Genomic DNA, 23,613 nt, shown 5'->3' on the forward strand with positions numbered 1-23,613 from the left:
CTATAATAGGGTATGCTACACATGGTCTGTTACTAACTCTCTCTCTATAATAGGTATGCTGCCACATGGTCTGTTACTAACTCTCTCTCTATAATAGGTGCTACACATGGTCTGTTACTAACTCTCTCTATAATAGGGTATGCCACACATGGTCTGTTACTAACTCTCTCTATAATAGGGTATGCTACACATGGTCTGTTACTAACTCTCTCTCTATAATAGGGTATGCTACACATGGTCTGTTACTAACGCTCTATAATAGGTATGCTACACATGGTCTGTTACTAACTCTCTCTATAATAGGGTATGCTACACATGGTCTGTTACTAACTCTCTCTCTGTTACTAAATAATAGGTATGCTACACATGGTCTGTTACTAACTCTCTATAATAGGGTATGCTACACATGGTCTGTTACTAACTCTCTCTATAATAAGGTATGCTACACATGGTCTGTTACTAACCCTCTCTCTATAATAGGTATGCTACACATGGTCTGTTACTAACTCTCTCTCTATAATAGGGTATGCTACACATGGTCTGTTACTAACTCTCTCTCTATAATAGGGTATGCTACACATGGTCTGTTACTAACGCTCTCTCTATAATAGGGTATGCTACACATGGTCTGTTACTAACTCTCTCTCTATAATAGGGTATGCTACACATGGTCTGTTACTAACTCTCTCTCTTTCTCAGGGTCTGCTGCGACAGCTGGTTCTGTTGCCTGGGTCAGATGCTACCTCCCGAGTGTGTCCCTCTTCAGACCCCAGACTGGCAGTCCTCTCTGTCCCTCAGGCCCTGCTCACCATGCCCATCACACCCACTGGAAACGACATAGTCCCCCTGTATCCTTACGGTGAGTAGAGATGATATACTACCCTCTATCCTCTGTATCATTATGGTGAGTAGAGATGATATACTACCCTCTATCCTCTGTCTCCTTATGGTGAGTAGAGATGATATACTACCCTCTATCCTCTGTATCCTTATGGTGAGTAGAGATGATATACTACCCTCTATCCTCTGTCTCCTTATGGTGAGTAGAGATGATATACTACTCTCTATCCTCTGTATCCTTATGGTGAGTAGAGATGATATACTACCCTCTATCCTCTGTATCCTTATGGTGAGTAGAGATGATACACTATCCTCTATAATCTGTCTCCTTATGGTGAGTAGAGATGATACACTACCCTCTATATCATTATGGTGAGTAGAGATGATACACTACCCTCTGTATCATTATGGTGAGTAGAGATTATATACTTCCCTCTATCCTCTGTCTCCTTATGGTGAGTAGAGATGATATACTACCCTCTATCCTCTGTCTCCTTATGGTGAGTAGAGATGATATACTACCCTCTATCCTCTGTCTCCTTATGGTGAGTAGAGATGATATACTTCCCTCTATCCTCTGTCTCCTTATGGTGAGTAGAGATGATATACTACCCTCTACCCTCTGTCTCCTTATGGTGAGTAGAGATGATACACTACCCTCTGTATCATTATGGTGAGTAGAGATTATATACTACCCTCTGTATCATTATGGTGAGTAGAGATGATATACTACCCTCTATCCTCTGTCTCCTTATGGTGAGTAGAGATGATATACTACCCTCTATCCTCTGTCTCCTTATGGTGAGTAGAGATGATATACTTCCCTCTATCCTCTGTCTCCTTATGGTGAGTAGAGATGATATACTACCCTCTACCCTCTGTCTCCTTATGGTGAGTAGAGATGATATACTACCCTCTATCCTCTGTATCCTTATGGTGAGTAGAGATGATATACTACCCTCTATCCTCTGTCTCCTTATGGTGAGTAGAGATGATATACTACTCTCTATCCTCTGTATCCTTATGGTGAGTAGAGATGATATACTACCCTCTATCCTCTGTATCCTTATGGTGAGTAGAGATGATACACTATCCTCTATAATCTGTCTCCCCTTATGGTGAGTAGAGATGATACACTACCCTCTATATCATTATGGTGAGTAGAGATGATACACTACCCTCTGTATCATTATGGTGAGTAGAGATTATATACTTCCCTCTATCCTCTGTCTCCTTATGGTGAGTAGAGATGATATACTACCCTCTATCCTCTGTCTCCTTATGGTGAGTAGAGATGATATACTACCCTCTATCCTCTGTCTCCTTATGGTGAGTAGAGATGATATACTTCCTCTATCCTCTGTCTCCTTATGGTGAGTAGAGATGATATACTACCTCACCCTCTGTCTCCTTATGGTGAGTAGAGATGATACACTACCCTCTGTATCATTATGGTGAGTAGAGATTATATACTACCCTCTGTATCATTATGGTGAGTAGAGATGATATACTACCCTCTATCCTCTGTCTCCTTATGGTGAGTAGAGATGATATACTACCTCTATCCTCTGTCTCCTTATGGTGAGTAGAGATGATATACTGTCTCCTCTATCCTCTGTCTCCTTATGGTGAGTAGAGATGATATACTACCCCGTACCCTCCTTATGGTGAGAGTAGAGAAGTGACTCTACCTCATCCTCTGTATCCTTATGGTGAGTAGAGATGATATACTACCTCTATCCTCTGTATCCTTATGGTGAGTAGAGATGATACACTATCCTCTATAAATCTGTCTCCTTATGGTGAGTAGAGATGATACACTACCCTCTATATCATTATGGTGAGTAGAGATGATACACTACCCTCTGTATCATTATGGTGAGTAGAGATTATATACTTCCTCTATCCTCTGTCTCCTTATGGTGAGTAGAGATGATATACTACCCTCTATCCTCTGTCTCCTTATGGTGAGTAGAGATGATATACTACCTCTATCCTCTGTCTCCTTATGGTGAGTAGAGATGATATACTTCCCTCTATCCTCTGTCTCCTTATGGTGAGTAGAGATGATATACTACCCTCTACCCTCTGTCTCCTTATGGTGAGTAGAGATGATACACTACCCTCTGTATCATTATGGTGAGTAGAGATTATATACTACCCTCTGTATCATTATGGTGAGTAGAGATGATATACTACCCTCTATCCTCTGTCTCCTTATGGTGAGTAGAGATGATATACTACCCTCTATCCTCTGTCTCCTTATGGTGAGTAGAGATGATATACTTCCCTCTATCCTCTGTCTCCTTATGGTGAGTAGAGATGATATACTACCCTCTACCCTCTGTCTCCTTATGGTGAGTAGAGATGATATACTACCCTCTATCCTCTGTATCCTTATGGTGAGTAGAGATGATATACTACCCTCTATCCTCTGTCTCCTTATGGTGAGTAGAGATGATATACTACTCTCTATCCTCTGTATCCTTATGGTGAGTAGAGATGATATACTACCCTCTATCCTCTGTATCCTTATGGTGAGTAGAGATGATACACTATCCTCTATAATCTGTCTCCTTATGGTGAGTAGAGATGATACACTACCCTCTATATCATTATGGTGAGTAGAGATGATACACTACCCTCTGTATCATTATGGTGAGTAGAGATTATATACTTCCCTCTATCCTCTGTCTCCTTATGGTGAGTAGAGATGATATACTACCCTCTATCCTCTGTCTCCTTATGGTGAGTAGAGATGATATACTACCCTCTATCCTCTGTCTCCTTATGGTGAGTAGAGATGATATACTTCCCTCTATCCTCTGTCTCCTTATGGTGAGTAGAGATGATATACTACCCTCTACCCTCTGTCTCCTTATGGTGAGTAGAGATGATACACTACCCTCTGTATCATTATGGTGAGTAGAGATTATATACTACCCTCTGTATCATTATGGTGAGTAGAGATGATATACTACCCTCTATCCTCTGTCTCCTTATGGTGAGTAGAGATGATATACTACCCTCTATCCTCTGTCTCCTTATGGTGAGTAGAGATGATATACTTCCCTCTATCCTCTGTCTCCTTATGGTGAGTAGAGATGATATACTACCCTCTACCCTCTGTCTCCTTATGGTGAGTAGAGATGATATACTACCCTCTATCCTCTGTATCCTTATGGTGAGTAGAGATGATATACTACCCTCTGTATCATTATGGTGAGTAGAGATGATATACTATCCTCTGTCTCCTTATGGTGAGTAGAGATGATACACTACCCTCTGTCTCCTTATGGTGAGTAGAGATGATATACTACCCTCTATCCTCTGTATCATTATGGTGAGTAGAGATGATATACTACCCTCCATCCTCTGTCTCCTTATGGTGAGTAGAGATGATATACTACCCTCTATATCATTATGGGGAGTAGAGATGATATACTACCCTCTGTCTCCTTATGGTGAGTAGAGAGGATATACTACCCTCTATCCTCTGTCTCCTTATGGTGAGTAGAGATTATATACTATCCTCCCTCTCCTTATGGTGAGTAGAGATGATACACTCTCCTCTGTCTCCTTATGGTGAGTAGAGATGATATACTATCCTCTGGCTCCTTATGGTGAGTAGAGATGATACACTTCCCTCTATCCTCTGTCTCCTTATGGTGAGTAGAGACGATATACTACCCTCTATCCTCTGTATCATTATGGTGAGTAGAGATGATATACTCTCCTCTGTCTCCTTATGGTGAGTAGAGATGATATACTATCCTCTGGCTCCTTATGGTGAGTAGAGATGATACACTTCCCTCTATCCTCTGTCTCCTTATGGTGAGTAGAGACGATATACTACCCTCTATCCTCTGTATCATTATGGTGAGTAGAGATGATATACTATCCTCTATCCTCTGTCTCCTTATGGTGAGTAGAGATGATATACTACCCTCTATCCTCTGTATCATTATGGTGAGTAGAGATGATATACTATCCTCTGTCTCCTTATGGTGAGTAGAGATGATACACTACCCTCTATCCTCTGGCTCCTTATGGTGAGTAGAGATTATATACTATCCTCTGTATCATTATGGTGAGTAGAGATGATATACTACCCTCTATCCTCTGTATCATTATGGTGAATAGAGATTATACACTACCCTCTGTCTCCTTATGGTGAGTAGAGATTATATACTATCCTCTGTATCATTATGGTGAGTAGAGATGATACACTACCCTCTATCCTCTGTCTCCTTATGGTGAGTAGAGATGATATACTACCCTCTATCCTCTGTCTCCTTACGGTGAGTAGAGATTATATACTTCCCTCTATCCTCTGTCTCCTTATGGTGAGTAGAGATGATATACTACCCTCTATCCTCTGTATCATTATGGTGAGGAGAGATGATATACTACCCTCTGTATCATTATGGTGAGTAGAGATGATATACTATCCTCGGTCTCCTTATGGTGAGTAGAGATGATATACTACCCTCTATCCTCTATCTCCTTATGGTGAGTAGAGATGATACACTACCCTCTATCCTCTGGCTCCTTATGGTGAGTAGAGATTATATACTACCCTCTCTCCTCTGTCTCTTTATGGTGAGTAGAGATGATATACTACCCTCTATCCTCTGTCTCCTTATGGTGAGTAGAGATTATATACTATCCTCCCTCTCCTTATGGTGAGTAGAGATGATACACTCTCCTCTGTCTCCTTATGGTGAGTAGAGATGATATACTATCTTCTGGCTCCTTATGGTGAGTAGAGATGATACACTTCCCTCTATCCTCCGTCTCCTTATGGTGAGTAGAGATTATATAGTATCCTCTATCCTCTGTATCATTATGGTGAGTAGAGATGATATACTATCCTCTATCCTCTGTCTCCTTATGGTGAGTAGAGATTATATACTACCCTCTATCCTCTGTATCATTATGCTGAGTAGAGATGATATACTACCCTCTATCCTCTATCTCCTTTTGGTGAGTAGAGATTATATAGTTTCCTCTCTCTCCTTATGGCAAGTAGAGATGATACACTATCCTCTGTCTCCTTATGGTGAGTAGAGATGATATACTACCCTCTATCCTCCGTCTCCTTATGGTGAGTAGAGATTATATAGTATCCTCTCTCTCCTTATGGCGAGTAGAGATGATACACTACCCTCTATCCTCTGTATCATTATGGTGAGTAGAGATGATATACTATCCTCTATCCTCTGTCTCCTTATGGTGAGTAGAGATTATATACTACCCTCTATCCTCTGTATCATTATGCTGAGTAGAGATGATATACTACCCTCTATCCTCTATCTCCTTATGGTGAGTAGAGATTATATAGTTTCCTCTCTCTCCTTATGGCAAGTAGAGATGATACACTATCCTCTGTCTCCTTATGGTGAGTAGAGATGATATACTACCCTCTATCCTCCGTCTCCTTATGGTGAGTAGAGATTATATAGTATCCTCTCTCTCCTTATGGCGAGTAGAGATGATACACTACCCTCTATCCTCTGTATCATTATGGTGAGTAGAGATGATATACTATCCTCTGCCTCCTTATGGTGAGTAGAGATGATACACTACCCTCTATCCTCTGTATCATTATGGTGAGTAGAGATGATATACTATCCTCTGCCTCCTTATGGTGAGTAGAGATGATACACTATCCTCTGTATCCTTACGGTGAGTAGAGATGATATACTACCCTCTATCCTCTGTATCATTATGGTGAGTAGAGATGATATACTACCCTCGATCCTCTGTCTCCTTATGGTGAGTAGAGATGATACACTACCCTCTATCCTCTGTCTCCTTATGGTGAGTAGAGATTATATACTACCCTCTCTCCTCTGTCTCCTTATGGTGAGTAGAGATGATATACTATCCTCTGTCTCCTTATGGTGAGTAGAGATGATACACTACCCTCTATCCTCTGTATCATTATGGTGAGTAGAGATGATATACTACCCTCTCTCCTCTGTCTCCTTATGGTGAGTAGAGAAGATATACTATCCTCTGTGTTGTGATGGTATGATGAACAGGGTAACTGTATCTGTGAGTTGAGTCAGTGGTTGTGACAGTGATGTAGGGTCGGGTGTTTCATGTGTCTCTGTGAAAACACAGGGATGTTGTTGTGTATACTGCTGTTCTCCTGATAGAGAGGCTCAAATTACCATAGATACACAGCATTCAGAAAGTATTCAGACCCCGTGACTTTTAACGCATTTTGTTACGTTACAGCCTTATCCTAAAACGGATTGAATTGTATTTCATCATGACATAGCAACATTTTTTTTTAAATAACATTTTAGCAAAATTATTCAAAATAAAAAACGCAATATCACATTACCTAAATATTCAGACCCTTTACTCAGTACTTTGTTGAAGCACCTTTGGCAGCGATTCCAGCCTCGAGTCTTCTTGGGTATGATGCTACAAGCTTGGCACACCTATATTTGGGGAGTTTCTCCCATTCTTCTCTGCAGATCCTCTCAAGCTCTGTCAGGTTGGATGGGGAGCGTTGCTGCACAGATATTTTCAGGTCTCTCCAGAGATGTTCAATCGTGTTCAAGTCCGAGCTCTGGCTGAACCACCCAAGGACATTTAGAGACTCCAGAATCCACTTGTCTTGGCTGTGTGCTTAAGGTCGTTGTCCTGTTAGATTGGGGAGAAGGTTCACCGTCCGAGGACCGGAGCGCTCTGTAGCACGTTTCCATCAATGATCTCTCTGTACTTTGCTCCGTTTATCTTTCCCTCGATCCTGACAAGTCTCACAGTCTCTGCTGCTGAGGCCACTGTGTTCTTGGTGACCTTCAATGCTGCAGAAATGTTTTGGTCCCCTTCCCCAGATCTGTGCCTTGACACAATCCTGTCTCAGAGCTCTACGAACAATTCCTTCGACCTCATGGCTTGGTTTTTGCTCTGACATGAACTGTCAACTGTGGGACCTTATATAGACAGGTGTGAGCCTTTCCAAATCATGTCCAATCAACTGGATTTACCACAGGTGGACTCCGATCAAGTTGTCAAAACATCTCAAGGATGATCAATGGAAACAGGATGCACCTGAACTCAATTTCAAGTCTCGTAGCAAAGGGTCTGAATACTTCTGTAAATAAGTTATTTCTGTTTTTCATTTTATACATTTCCAAACATTTCTAACAATCTGTTTTCACTTTGTCATTGTGGGTTTTTGTGTGGAGATTGATGAGGAATAAGGCTGTAACGCAATTGTCTTGGGGGGGGGTGTCAAAGGGTCTGAATACTTTACGAATGCTCTGTATTTGGGCAGTAACTATAGGGTAAAAAAGTAGGGCACTATTTATTGAATATTGTGTCGTTTGGGACCCAGCTTAACAGAATGAAGACTATCAGTTACTCTACGTGACGTCAGGTATCGGATCCAAAACTAAACGATACATGGATCCATCACTAATTGTTTATTTAAGATCTCATTTGTTTGCTTCACACGTTTTGATACTGTGAATAGGATCCCAAGCTAAACACTGCATTCAGACAGCTTGACGGATGTGTCTGGTCATCCTCTGAGTGTGAAATCTGTCATTGAATACGTACTTATCGTTTTACTGCTGACAAACATTCATCATTAGTGATTCAGTGTGGGTTTTGGCACCTCTCACTGCCTTGGCAGAACAATGAATCGTCTTTGTGAAAGGGCGTAGACTTTGATTTTGGAAGCTCCTCGGCTCAACTGCTGCAAGCAAATCAAGACGTCAACGTAGAACAGTCAGCAGCAGGACCACTGTGGAAAGAAAACTCCAGGCTTGATGGCGTTTTTATATTCCATCATTGTTTATGTATGTAATGTCTCCATGTGGAGCATTCTACCGCTGTTACTTTGTAAATTAAACCAATCAATGTTTTTACACCTCTCAGGTTGGATAAACTTGAATTAATAGAAATATACCCTCATTGGTTAGGAGCTGTCTATACACATCAATGTTGGTTAGGAGCTGTCTATACATCTCAATATTGGTTAGGAGCTGTCTATACATCTCAATATTGGCTAGGAGCTGTCAATACACATCAATGTTGGTTAGGAGCTGTCAATACACATCAATGTTGGTTAGGAGCTGTCTATACATCTCAATATTGGTTAGGAGCTGTCTATACATCTCAATATTGGTTAGGAGCTGTCTATACATCTCAATATTGGCTAGGAGCTGTCTATACATCTCAATATTGGCTAGGAGCTGTCTATACATCTCAATATTGGCTAGGAGCTGTCAATACACATCAATGTTGGTTAGGAGCTGTCAATACACATCAATGTTGGTTAGGAGCTGTCAATACACCTCAATATTGGTTAGGAGCTGTCTATACATCTCAATGTTGGTTAGGAGCTGTCAATACACATCAATGTTGGTTAGGAGCTGTCAATACACATCAATGTTGGTTAGCAGCTGTCTATACATCTCAATATTGGTTAGGAGCTGTCAATACATCTCAATGTTGGTTAGGAGCTGTCTATACATCTCAATATTGGTTAGGAGCTGTCAATACACATCAATGTTGGTTAGGAGCTGTCAATACACATCAATGTTGGTTAGCAGCTGTCTATACATCTCAATATTGGTTAGGAGCTGTCAATACATCTCAATGTTGGTTAGGAGCTGTCTATACATCTCAATATTGGTTAGGAGCTGTCTATACATCTCAATATTGGCTAGGAGCTGTCTATACATCTCAATATTGGCTAGGAGCTGTCTATGCATCTCAATATTGGTTAGGAGCTGTCTATACATCTCAATATTGGTTAGGAGCTGTCTATACATCTCAATATTGGCTAGGAGCTGTCTATACATCTCAATATTGGTTAGGAGCTGTCTATACATCTCAATATTGGTTAGGAGCTGTCAATACATCTCAATGTTGGTTAGGAGCTGTCAATACATCTCAATATTGGTTAGGAGCTGTCAATACATCTCAATGTTGGTTAGGAGCTGTCAATACATCTCAATGTTGGTTAGGAGCTGTCAATACATCTCAATGTTGGTTAGGAGCTGTCTATACACATCAATGTTGGTTAGGAGCTGTCTATACACATCAATGTTGGTTAGGAGCTGTCTATACATCTCAATGTTGGTTAGGAGCTGTCTATACACATCAATGTTGGTTAGGAGCTGTCTATACACATCAATGTTGGTTAGGAGCTGTCTATACATCTCAATGTTGGTTAGGAGCTGTCAATACACATCAATGTTGGTTAGGAGCTGTCAATACATCTCAATATTGGTTAGGAGCTGTCAATACACATCAATGTTGTTTCCCCATGCATCTAGTCACCAGACATGTACGACAATTGAATAGGATCATCAGGATCAATTCAATTCCATTCACTTCAATTGAAATGAAATTCGACTCAATGCTCTCTCTCCTCCATAACAGAGGCAGAAGTGTTCATAACCCCGGGGACCCAGCCTCCCTGTGCCAAGGCAGAGGAGGGCCAGCTGTGGTTTAACACACTGAAGAAAGGCCTGCTCCTGTGTGATGGACGGCTGTGGCTGCCTCTGCTGCAAGGTCAGATTTTTGTGTCTGACTGAAGTAATAGATTTCAGACCAGGAGTTAACATCCCTGGTTCTGCAGTGCCACAGGCATTGTCATGGTTTGGATTTTAATGGGAGACCAGGTGTGAAGAATTTAGCCAACTATGTTTGGTGAGGTGATTGGTGGAACCAGAGGTTGGTAGTTTGGCTCTGGTACTCCAGGTCCAGGGTAACCTCTTCCTGGTCGAATTGTTGTCTTGTGTTCAGGAATAATCACTTATTCTATAGCCTTGATGCATCAGTGACAACCGACCAACTGAATAACGTTCGTCTCTAATGCACAGAGAAAGAGCGTCTGGACTATGTTGAAGACTACCAAGACCTTTACACCAACTCGGAGACGTTCGACATCGAGGTGTTCCACATCCCCTCCCAAGGGCTGTTCGCTGCCACAGCCAATCGCCAGACCAAGCCGGGCTCTGGAATCTACAAGTGGGTGGATGGGAAGTTTCAAGTGTATCAGAACATCATCACCTATGAAGCACGGGCATGGAAGTACTTCACTGTGGGCAACAAGGTGAGTACCTGTCTAGGTATGGTCTATGATCAAAAGTAGTGCACTACAAAACAGAGTAGGGTGCCATTTGGGACAAAATCCAAGATTTAAAGTCATCTTAATATGCCTAGTGACTAGTTTGACTTGCTAAACTTTCCCAGTGGCCATGGCTGGTTGGATGACATCATCTCAACCAGTTTAGCCTGCTGGATGAACACTCATCAGACCGCTGTCTATGAGGGTAATGTTGGATGACATCATCTCAACCAGTTTAGCCTGCTGGATGAACACTCATCAGACCGCTGTCTATGAGGGTAATGTTGGATGACATCATCTCAACCAGTTTAGCCTGCTGGATGAACACTCATCAGACCGCTGTCTATGAGGGTAATGTTGGATGACATCATCTCAACCAGTTTAGCCTGCTATATGAACACTCATCAGACCGCTGTCTATGAGGGTAATGGTGGAACATGTTACCGGTCGAGTCTTTCTGCTCTCAACAACAGAGACTGCACCCCTAGAGCAAACACAACACAAACCCTGTGTATTGTCCACAGCTGCTCCCAGTCCCAGCACAGAGAGGTCTTTGATGTGGTCATGAACCGAGGAAGAGGGAGCTGAAGGCTGCTGTCGTAAATCACACATGTATAATCACAGAAATGTATTTTGTCTGATGTTTATAATGATGATTTATGACCACCACCTCCCCACTTCCCCTTTAGTGTCATCTCACAGTTAATTACAGCTAGGAGTCAGAAGCCGTTTGGTTCTCTGTTCTGTCAATACCTGCTGCAGTGTACTTATCACTGGGGTGTGTCTGAAATGGCACCTTATTCCCTATATAGTGCACTACTTTAGACCAGAGACCTATGGGCCACGGTCAAAAGTAGTGCACTATGTAGGGAATAGGGTGCCATTTTGGACGGACATTAGGTGTTTTCTCACTCACCGTGTTCATCTTGATCATGTGTTACGTTATATTTGATGTGCAGAAAGATTGTAGTAAACTTGACTGTGAATGAACTGACATTTTACATCAGAAGATGCTCACTATAAAGGACACTGGAATGTATAGCGGACGTTTTACGGGACCAATTCTGCTATTTGTCGAGGGGTTTTTCCGCTGATCTTAACTTTTTTTTGTACATCGTGTCCCATGACCAGAAAGAGCCTCTGGACATCAGTTCATTAACCTCGATTTGTATTAAGATTTCTACTTCAATGAGTCAGCGCCACATTAAATAATCCCTCTGTTCTACTGGCGAATTTACCATCACAGGAAAACAAACTGGACGAGCTCCGATTGAGACTATCCTATCAGCGAGACCTGAAGAACTGTAATATATTTCTCAAAAACTTGGCTGAGCATCAGCAGGAAAGAACGTCGGGTCAAAGGGATGGTGGTAAAAGCTGAAATCTGTCTGTTTTCATTTCTACCAGCATGACACCTGTTCGACTGGAGGTGAAAAAAACTCTAGATCACCTTTACTCCACATACAGACGCATACAGACGCATGCTCTCCCTCGCACTCCATTTGGCAAGTCGGACCATAAATCTATCTTCCTGATTCCTGCTTACAAGCAAAATCTCAAACAGGAAGTGATGCACTTAATACGGAAGTGGTCAGATGCTAAGCTACAGGAACGTTCGCTAGCACAAATATGTTTCCGGGACTCATCCAAAGGCATTGAGGAGTTCTCCACATCAGTCACCGGCTTCATTAATAAGTGCATCAACGACATCGTCCCCACAGTGACTGTACGTACATACCCCAACCAGAAGCCATGAATTGTAGATAACATCTACACTGAGCTAAGGGCTAGAGCTGCCGCTTTCAAGGACTAACCCGGACGCCAGCTAAGCCCTCCGACGAACCATCAAACAGGCAAAGCGTCAATACAGGAACAAGATCAAATCCTACTACAATGGTTCTGACGCTCATCGGATGTGGTAGGGCTTTCAAACTACTATAGACTACAAGGGGAAGCACAGCCGAGAGCTGCCCAGTGACACGAGCCTACCAGACGAGCTAAATGCCTTCTTTGCTCACTTCGAGGCAAGTAACACTGAAACATGCATGAGAGCACCAGCTGTTCCGGACGACTGTGTGATCACGCTCTCCGCAACCGGTATGGGTAAGACAGGCCAACATTCACAAGGCCGCAGGGCTAGACGGATTACCAGGACGTGCATTCCGAGCTGACAAGTGTCTTCACTGATATTTTCAACCCCTCCTTGTCTGAGTCTGGAATATCAACATGTTTCAAGCAGACCACCATACTCTCTGTGCCCAAGAACACTAAAGTAACCTGACTAAATGACTACCGACCCGTAGCACTCATGTCTGTAGCCATGAAGTGCTTTGAAAGGCTGGTCATGGCTCACATCAACTCAATTATCCCAGAAACCCTAGACCCACTCCAATTTGCATACCGCCCAAACAGATCCACAGATGATACAATCTCTATTGCACTCCACACTGCCCTTTCCCACCTGGACAAAAGGAACACCTATGTGAGAATGCTATTCATTGACTACAGCTCAGCGTTCAACACCATAGTGCCCTCAAAGCTCATCACTAAGCTAAGGACCCTGGGACTTAACACCTTACTCTGCAACTGGATCCTGGACTTCCTGACAGGCCTCCCCCAGGTGGAAAGGGTAGGAACAACACATCCGCCATGCTGATCCTCAACACGGGGGCCCCTCAGGGGTGCGTGCTCAGTCCCCTCCTGTACTCCCAGTCTCTGTTATTATCTGTGCATAGTCACTTTAATAACTCTAACTACATGTACATATTACCTCAATTACCTCAACGAACCGGTACCCCTGTATATAGCCTCCACATTGACTCTGTACCGGTACCCCCTGTATATAGCCTCCACATTGACTCTGTACCGGTACCCCCTGTATATAGCCTCCACATTGACTCTGTACCGGTGCCCCCTGTATATAGCCTCCACATTGACTCTGTACCGGTACCCCCTGTATATAGCCTCCACATTGACTCTGTACCGGTACCCCCTGTATATAGCCTCCACTGTGACTCTGTACGGTACCCCCTGTATATAGCCTCCACTGTGACTCTGTACGGTACCCCCTTTATATAGCCTCCACATTGACTCTGTACCGTAATACCCTGTATATAGCCTCCACATTGACTCTGTACCGTAATACCCTGTATATAGCCTCCACATTGACTCTGTACCGTAATACCCTGTATATAGCCTCCACATTGACTCTGTACCGTAATACCCTGTATATAGCCTCGCTATTGTTATTTGCTCTTTAATTATTTGTTACTTTATTTATCTTTTTTTGAGGTATTTTCTTAAAACTTCATTGTTGGTTCAGGGCTCGTAAGTAAGCATTTCACTGTAAGGTCTACTACACCTGTTGTATTCAGCATTTCACTGTAAGGTCTACTACACCTGTTGTATTCAGCATTTCACTGTGAGGTCTACTACACCTGTTGTATTCAGCATTTCACTGTGAGGTCTACTACACCTGTTGTATTCAGCATTTCACTGTAAGGTCTACTACACCTGTTGTATTCAGCATTTCACTGTGAGGTCTACTACACCTGTTGTATTCAGCATTTCACTGTGAGGTCTACTACACCTGTTGTATTCAGCATTTCACAGTGACGTCTACTACACCTGTTGTATTCATCATTTCACTGTAAGGTCTACTACACCTGTTGTATTCAGCATATCACTGTAAGGTCTACTACACCTGTTGTATTCAGCATTTCACTGTCAGGTCTACTACACCTGTTGTATTCAGCATTTCACAGTAAGGTCTACTACACCTGTTGTATTCAGCATTTCACTGTGAGGTCTACTACACCTGTTGTATTCAGCATTTCACTGGGAGGTCCACTACACCTGTTGTATTCAGCATTTCACTGGGAGGTCTACTACACCTGTTGTATTCATCATTTCACTGTGAGGTCCACTACACCTGTCAGGTCTACTACACCTGTTGTATTCAGGTCTACTACACCTGTTGTATTCAGCATTTCACTGTCAGGTCTACTAAACCTGTTGTATTCAGCATTTCACTGTCAGGTCTACTACACCTGTTGTATTCAGCATTTCACTGTAAGGTCTACTACACCTGTTGTATTCAGCATTTCACTGTAAGGTCTACTACACCTGTTGTATTCAGCATTTCACTGTGAGGTCTACTACACCTGTTGTATTCAGCATTTCACTGTGAGGTCTACTACACCTGTTGTATTCAGCATTTCACTGGGAGGTCCACTACACCTGTTGTATTCAGCATTTCAGTGTGAGGTCTACTACACCTGTTGTATTCAGGTCTACTACACCTGTTGTATTCAGCATTTCACTGTGAGGTCTACTACACCTCTTGTATTCAGCATTTCACTGTCAGGTCTACTAAACCTGTTGTATTCAGCATTTCACTGTCAGGTCTACTACACCTGTTGCATTCAGCATTTCACTGTAAGGTCTACTACACCTGTTGTATTCAGCATTTCACTGTAAGGTCTACTACACCTGTTGTATTCAGCATTTCACTGTGAGGTCTACTACACCTGTTGTATTCAGCATTTCACTGTGAGGTCTACTACACCTGTTGTATTCAGCATTTCACTGTGAGGTCTACTACACCTGTTGTATTCAGCATTTCACTGGGAGGTCTACTACACCTGTTGTATTCAGCATTTCACTGTAAGGTCTACTACACCTGTTGTATTCAGCATTTCACTGTGAGGTCTACTACACCTGTTGTATTCAGCATTTCACTGTGAGGTCTACTACACCTGTTGTATTCAGCATTTCACTGGGATGTCTACTACACCTGTTGTATTCAGCATTTCACTGTCAGGTCTACTACACCTGTTGTATTCAGCATTTCACTGTAAGGTGTACTACACCTGTTGTATTCAGCATTTCACTGTAAGGTCTACTACACCTGTTGTATTCAGCATTTCACTGTGAGGTCTACTACACCTGTTGTATTCAGCATTTCACTGTAAGGTCTACTACACCTGTTGTATTCGGCGCATGTGACAAATAAAATTTGATATGATTTGATTGTCCTCCTGTCACAGATTTTCCTAGCAGTGGCTAACTCCAAGGGCCAGCCTGGCGAGGAGTGGGAGGAGTCAGTGATCTACAAGTGGAGCAGCAGGAAGTTAATGTTTCTACCTTATCAGACCATAGAGACACACAGTGCTCTGGACTGGGAGGCCTTCAGCATACAGGAACAACATTTCCTGGTTGTGGCCAATCACAGACGAGGTAAGGTACCCCAATGGCAAATCACAGAACAGGTCATCTCAGAACTAAATCTTGTATGTGATGGCCAGCTAAGACATAACAGGCGAGGGTACAATGCAGTCTGTCTGCCATTTACGACTGTGTTGTATACTTTGGAAGGATTATGTGAGAAAAGGATTTCAATTCCACCAATAATCCCAGGCTAAGATTGTGCTCAGCCAATTACAATACAATGTTTAAAGACCAGTAAGATTTGCCCAACCAAGAATACCTCCCTGACTTCTCTCAGTCCACAGTCTCTCTGCTGGCATCACTGCTCTAACAAGGGGCTGCGGGCTTCTACGTGCTGGCAGAGTGCTGGCAGAGTGCTGGCAGAGTGCTGGCAGAGTGCTGGCAGAGTGCTGGCAGAGTGCTGGCAGAGTGCTGGCAGAGTGCTGGCAGAGTGCCGACTGCTGCAGGTGTACAGGCTGTGCTCATGTGGGTTGCTCTGATTTAACTGTTAGATGTCTTGTTAGATCCATGAAAAGCGCTCCTTTATGGCTCCTTTATGGGTCTTTTGAGCTTTGATCAATGAAAGACAGGGAACACTATAACTTCACAGGATGGGAAGGGAGAGGTGGAGGGGAGGAGAAGGGGGAGAGGTGGAGGGAAGGAGAAGGGAGAGAGTTGGAGGGGAGGGAAGGAGAGGAGAGGTGAAGGGGAGGGAAGGGAGAGGTGGAGGGAAGGAGAGGTGGGGGGAATGGAGAGGTTGAGAAGAGGGAAGGAGAGGAGAGGTGGAGGGAAGGAGAGGTGGAGGGGTGGAGAGGTCTAGGGGGAGGGAAGGAGGGGGGGGAGAGGTCTAGATGGGGAGGGAAGGAGGGGTGGAGAGGTCTAGATGGGGAGGGAAGGAGGGGTGGAGAGTTCTAGAGGTGGAGGGGTCTAGAGGGGGAGGGAAGGAGGGGTGGAGGGGTCTAGAGGGGGAGGGGTCGAGAGGGGGAGGGAAGGAGGGGTGGAGAGTTCTAGAGGTGGAGGGGTCTAGAGGGGGAGGGAAGAAGGGGTGGAGGGGTCTAGAGGGGGAGGGGTCGAGAGGGGGAGGGAAGGAGGGGTGGAGGGGTCTAGAGGGGGAGGGGTCTAGAGGGGGAGGGGTCGAGAGGGGAGGGAAGGAGGGGTGGAGAGTTCTAGAGGCGGAGGGGTCTAGAGGGGGAGGGAAGGAGGGGTGGAGGGGTGGAAGGGTCTAGAGGGGGAGGGAAGGAGGGGTGGAGGGGTCTAGAGGGGTAGGGAAGGAGGGGTGGAGGGGTCTAGAGGGGGAGGGAAGGGTGTGCACACAGATACGGGATGCAAAGAGCCACAGGAATGACAAAATCCAAGATAATCTGATCCAAATACACACAAAAATTAAACAACAAAGCTGGAAGCCTCCAGCCTGTGTATGAAGGTAGGTAGTCAGTTGTTTTACAGTAACATTGTACCGTTGCAGTATGTGGTGTAGTATATCCTATTTATCTCAATCTACGTCATCATTTCCCAATCAAGGTTTGTAACAACAGATGTAAATCTACTGAATATTATTACAGAATATGCATAACATGCATCCTCCAATCGCAACGTTGATTTTTAATAGCCTCAAACACCAAGTTAGGCATACCTAATACATTTTATAAAGAGAATCACTGTCAGTTGTGAATGATAATTCTTCACGTTTTACCGGAGAAATATTCAAACTGCATCTACATGCCAATCAATTGATCTCAATCTGTTTAAAGGGAATATTCAGTTAAACCTTATTGACTGACTGTTGCTGATTGAATTAGAGCACATGGTGTTAACTCGTCGACTATCTTGTATTTGGTTTCAATCAAAGCATATATCCTGCCTATTGGCTCAAAGCATATATCCTGCCTATTGGCTCATATACCCTGCCTATTGGCTCAAAGCATATACCCTGCCTATTGGCTCAAAGCATGTACCCTGCCTATTGGCTCAAAGCATATACCCTGCCTATTGGCTCAAAGCATATACCCTGCCTATTGGCTCAAAGCATATATCCTGCCTATTGGCTCAAAGCATATATCCTGCCTATTGGCTCAAAGCATATACCCTGCCTATTGGCTCAAAGCATATACCCTGCCTATTGGCTCAAAGCATATACCCTGCCTATTGGCTCAAAGCATATACCCTGCCTATTGGCTCAAAGCATATACCCTGCCTATTGGCTCAAAGCATATATCCTGCCTATTGGCTCAAAGCATATACCCTGCCTATTGGCTCAAAGCATAAATCTTGCCTATTGGCTGAAAGCATATACCCTGCCTATTGGCTCAAAGCATAAATCCTGCCTATTGGCTTAAAGCATATACAGTGCCTTGCGAAAGTATTCGGCCCCCTTGAACTTTGCGACAAAAGTATCTCGGACCTGCCTGGTGTGTTCCTTGTTCTTCATGATGCTCTTTGCGCTTTTAACGGACCTCTGAGAATATCACAGTGCAGGTGCATTTATACGGAGACTTGATTACACACAGTTGGATTGTATTTATCATCCTTAGTCATTTAGGTCAACACTGGATCATTCAGAGATCCTCACTGAACTTCTGGAGAGAGTTTGCTGCACTGAAAGTAAAGGGGCTGAATAATTTTGCACGCCCAATTTTTCAGTTTTTGATTTGTTAAAAAAGTTTGAAATATCCTATAAATGTCGTTCCACTTCATGATTGTGTCCCACTTGTTGTTGATTCTTCACAAAAAAATACAGTTTTATATCTTTATGTTTGAAGCTTGAAATGTGGCAAAAGGTCGCAAAGTTCAAGGGGGCCCGAATACTTTCGCAAGGCACTGTACCCTGCCTATTGGCTCAAAGCATAAATCTTGCCTATTGGCTCAAAGCATATACCCTGCCTATTGGCTCAAAGCATAAATCCTGCCTATTGGCTCAAAGCATATATCCTGCCTATTGGCTCAAAACATAAATCCTGCCTATTGGCTCATGCTGTTGAGTTTTGGTCACACAAGAAAATAAATGCTTAAATTCAGCTTCAGCTAAACATCCTAAAATGTCACTGGAAGTGAGGAGGTGTTGTTGGTCGACCAGTGACATTAAAATGCTAACCTCCTGCTGTTATTGTAATGGTGAGAGGTTAGCATGTCTTGGGGGTATGATATAAAATGCTAACCTCCCCTGTTATTGTAATGGTGAGAGGTTAGCATGTCTTGGGGGTATGATATAAAATGCTAACCTCCCCTGGTATTGTAATGGTGAGAGGTTAGCATGTCTTGGAGTTATGATATAAAATGCTAACCTCCCCTGTTAATGGTGAGAGGTTAGCATGTCTTGGGGGTATGATATAAAATGCTAACCTCCCCTGTTATTGTAATGGTGAGAGGTTAGCATGTCTTGGGGGTATGATATAAAATGCTAACCTCCCCTGTTATTGTAATGGTGAGAGGTTAGCATGTCTTGGGGGTATGATATAAAATGCCAACCTCCCCTGTTATTGTAATGGTGAGAGGTTAGCATGTCTTGGGGGTATGATATAAAATGCTAACCTCCCCTGTTATTGTAATGGTGAGAGGTTAGCATGTCTTGGGGGTATGATATAAAATGCTAACCTCCCCTGTTAATGGTGAGAGGTTAGCATGTCTTGGGGGTATGATATAAAATGCTAACCTCCCCTGTTAATGGTGAGAGGTTAGCATGTCTTGGGGGTATGATATAAAATGCTAACCTCCCCTGTTATTGTAATGGTGAGAGGTTAGCATGTCTTGGGGGTATGATATAAAATGCTAACCTCCCCTGTTATTGTAATGGTGAGTGGTTAGCATGTCTTGGGGGTAGTATTTAAAATGCTAACCGCCCCTGTTATTGTAATGGTTAGAGGTTAGCATGTCTTGGGGGTATGATATAAAATGCTAACCTCCCCTGTTATTGTAATGGTGAGAGGTTAGCATGTCTTGGGGGTATGATATAAAATGCTAACCTCCCCTGTTATTGTAATGGTGAGTGGTTAGCATGTCTTGGGGGTAGTATTTAAAATGCTAACCTCCCCTGTTATTGTAATGGTGAGAGGTTAGCATGTCTTGGGGGTATGATATAAAATGCTAACCTCCCCTGTTATTGTAATGGTGAGAGGTTAGCATGTCTTGGGGGTATGATATAAAATGCTAACCTCCCCTGTTATTGTAATGGTGAGAGGTTAGCATGTCTTTGGGGGTATGATATAAAATGCTAACCTCCCCTGTTATTGTAATGGTGAGAGGTTAGCATGTCTTGGGGGTATGATATAAAATGCTAACCGCCCATGACACTATTGGCCATATTTTTTGTCTTGATGAAAGGTTGAAAGGTATAGTTTGTGCTGTGGTATACAATCCCGTCCATGTATTTTATAGGTGACAACAATCACAACATCGACAGTGTGATTTACCGGTGGAACCCAGGGACCAAGGTGTTTGAGGTGAATCAGACCCTCGAGACTTCTGGGGCCTACGACTGGGAGTTCTTTTCCGTGGGCCCATACCACTTCCTGGTGGTGGCCAACACTTTCGATGGAATATCCACCAACATCAACTCCACCATATACATCTGGCTGGGAGGAATGTTCAAGCCATTTCAATACATCAAGGTGAGATGGTCCAGTTAGTAGCTAAGAGGCATAGCTAGGGCTGCAAAATCCTGGTTGGAAGTTTCCCCTGGAATTTAGAAGAAATAAGCAATAAAATAAAATCATAATAAATCAAGTGAATAGTCCAATTGGGATTTCTGGAAAATCCTGGGGGATTTGGGGAAAGTTACCAGATAATTTTTAAATTCCTTTTAGTTCTTTATTTTACTGCTCAATTCACAGTTTGTGCCGTTTCTCTAGAGATATTTTTTCTCTGTTGTCCAACTCCTTATAGTTAAAGATTCACTATGTAGAAATTGCTCCGTCATTTCCTGTTTGCTAAAATTGTAATAGTTCGCCTAATTTCAGTTAGCAGTCATTTTGTGGAGAATCATTGTACCATCTAAACCGCAGCAAAATGTATTTTCCCTAACCAAAAAATGGTATATTTAAAAGTGAAAGCCACAAAAACTTAACTTCAGAACAGGAAGTATATAAATAGCACACACAGAATAGATCTACTGTTATTAGACATGCTTTCAACTGCATGCAAAGATCTATAAATCACATTTCTATGTGAATTTGGTCAGGTCGCCCAAAAACGTACATATTGAAGCTTTAAGTGCAATAAAAGTGGTAATTAACTACAATGACCTGAAACCATTGTGTCTACAGCTGCCTGGCCTCACTGGTTCTTGCCGGGAGGCCGGCAGACACAGAGAGGAAGAGAGACATGAAAGGGATAGAGAGCGGTTGATTAGGTATCTCTACATGACAATACATCTAATTGATTGATAGTTGTTATTTGGCAGTGTTAAAAGTATTCCTTATCTATTGTGAAGAACTGCTGTGGATTTGGTAGGACGGCAGGCAGCTAGCCATCCATCCAGCCAGCTAGCCAGCCAGCCAACTAGCCAGTAGCCAGCCAGCTAGCCAGTAGCCAGCAAGCTAGCCAGGCAGCTAGCCAGCCAAGCAGCCAGCTAGCCAGTAGCCAGCAAGCTAGCCTGTCAGCTAGCCAGCTATGCAGCCAGCCAGCTAGCCAGTCAGCTGGCCAGTAGCCAGCCTGAAGCAGGAGTCTTTGGGGAGCACAACGGTAGATGGCTGGCTGCTACTTCCTGAGCAGAGAAGAGATAGATGATAACTTTGAATGAAATAAAAAGGCATGAAATTAAACAATGTAATATACACAACAGCTTTGGACAGGAAAAGGCTCAACGTTCAAAATATATAGTTTTATTAGACAAGTTTAAATAATTGACGTTTCAATGGACTGACACAAGACAATACACAATACATTACTTTATTAAAGTAGTGTATTGTGAATAAACAATGGTTTATTAATAAGTGATATGCAGAAATGGGCAGTCACGAGCATCATTGGGGTTTTATTAATGAAATAATCATCATTATGTGAAGTAAAGTGTTGTGAATAAATGATGATTGGAGACTTATGAAGTGACAGTGATGGGCAGTCACTACCATCAATTGTTTTATTCTGTGTTGTTGCAGCATCGAACCCAAATAACGCATTTATTGTGAATGAATACATCGAAACCGAAAGTGAAAAAACTTGATTCTTTTTCAAAAACTGTAACCGAACCAACCTCAGAAAACAGTAAATCCTCAGCACTATTTATGGGAGATGAGTTACCTCTTGTGGCTGGAGGAGAGAGAAGGAGAGAGGAGGAGAGTGGAAAGAGAAGAGCGGAGGTGGAGAGAGGTGGAGAGGAGGAAGAGGAGAGAGGAAAGAGGAGGAGGTGGAGAGAGAAGGAGAAAGAAGAGAGGTGGAGAGGAGGAAGAGGAGAGGAAAGAGGAGGAGGTGGAGAGAGAAGGAGAAAGAAGAGAGGTGGAGAGGAGGAAGAGGAGAGAGGAAAGAGGAGGAGGAGAAGAGAGAAGAGAGGAGGAGAGAGGAGAGGATGGAGGAGGAGAGAGGAACAGAGGAGGAGAGTGGAAAGAGGAGAGCGGAGGTGGAGAGAGAAGAGAGGAGGAGAGAGGAGAGGATGGAGGAGGAGAGAGGAACAGAGGAGGAGAGTGGAAAGAGGAGAGCGGAGGTGGAGAGAGGAGAGAGAAGAGAGGAAGAGGAGGAGAGAGGAAGAGAGATGAAAGGAGAAGGAATAATCTGGGAGGTGGGAAGATACTCAGCTCCTCTGGCTGTGAACCTCGTCTCCAGCTGTAACCTCAGTCAGTCAGACACGCTGCAGGGCATTAGAGGGCAGACTGACTTCACCACACAGAAATAACATCATGCAGACTCAGAGGTTTACTTCTTAGTCTTGCTCATCACGATAAGAAGCCTGGATAAATCAAGGCTAGACTCAGTCGATACTCTCTCTCTTTATGATAGAATCATCAGCTGTGTGGAGCTCCCCACATTGTTGTTAGTCATAGAAGATATAAATGATTGCAAACTCAAAAGGAATAAATTAAGTTGAATCGCTCTTAGGAAATTGATCTTATCCGGCCATAGACAAACAGGTATGAACCTGATCTCTGAGCGGGTTTATTAATGTTAACTCAAATGGAATATGCGGCCTAGCTGCCCCCGACCTAGCTGCCCCCCCACCTAGCTACCCCCGACCTAGCTGCCCCCGACCTAGCTGCCCCCCGACCTAGCTGCCCCCCGACCTAGCTACCCCCCGACCTAGCTGCCCCCCACCTAGCTACCCCCGACCTAGCTAGGCTAGCTGCCCCCGACCTAGCTGCCCCCCGACCTAGCTGCCCCCGGCCTAGCTGCCCCCGACCTAGCTAGGCTAGCTGCCCCCGGCCTAGCTGCCCCCGGCCTAGCTAGGCTAGCTGCCCCCGACCTAGCTGCCCCCGACCTAGCTGCCCCCGGCCTAGCTGCCCCCGGTCTAGCTGCCCCCGACCTAGCTGCCCCCG

General features: G+C 43.6%; 1 protein-coding gene across 1 annotated transcript in view; it reads left to right on the forward strand.

Moving 5' to 3' along the window:
- Positions 1–699: 699 nt before the first annotated feature.
- Positions 700–23,613, forward strand: part of LOC135537373 (thrombospondin-type laminin G domain and EAR repeat-containing protein-like) — a gene marked incomplete at its 5' end in the record, with an annotated part of 28,500 nt that continues 5,586 nt past the window's right edge. Inside the window, 5 exons of the mRNA XM_064963557.1 lie at positions 700–859; positions 10,255–10,386; positions 10,698–10,930; positions 15,994–16,183; positions 20,525–20,757. Of these exons, the coding sequence (XP_064819629.1) occupies positions 700–859; positions 10,255–10,386; positions 10,698–10,930; positions 15,994–16,183; positions 20,525–20,757 (948 nt within the window). The remainder of the gene's footprint in view (positions 860–10,254; positions 10,387–10,697; positions 10,931–15,993; positions 16,184–20,524; positions 20,758–23,613) is intronic.

This window comes from Oncorhynchus masou, unplaced genomic scaffold (genome assembly GCF_036934945.1).
Source record: "Oncorhynchus masou masou isolate Uvic2021 unplaced genomic scaffold, UVic_Omas_1.1 unplaced_scaffold_758, whole genome shotgun sequence".
NCBI classification, from domain to species: Eukaryota; Metazoa; Chordata; class Actinopteri; order Salmoniformes; family Salmonidae; genus Oncorhynchus; species Oncorhynchus masou.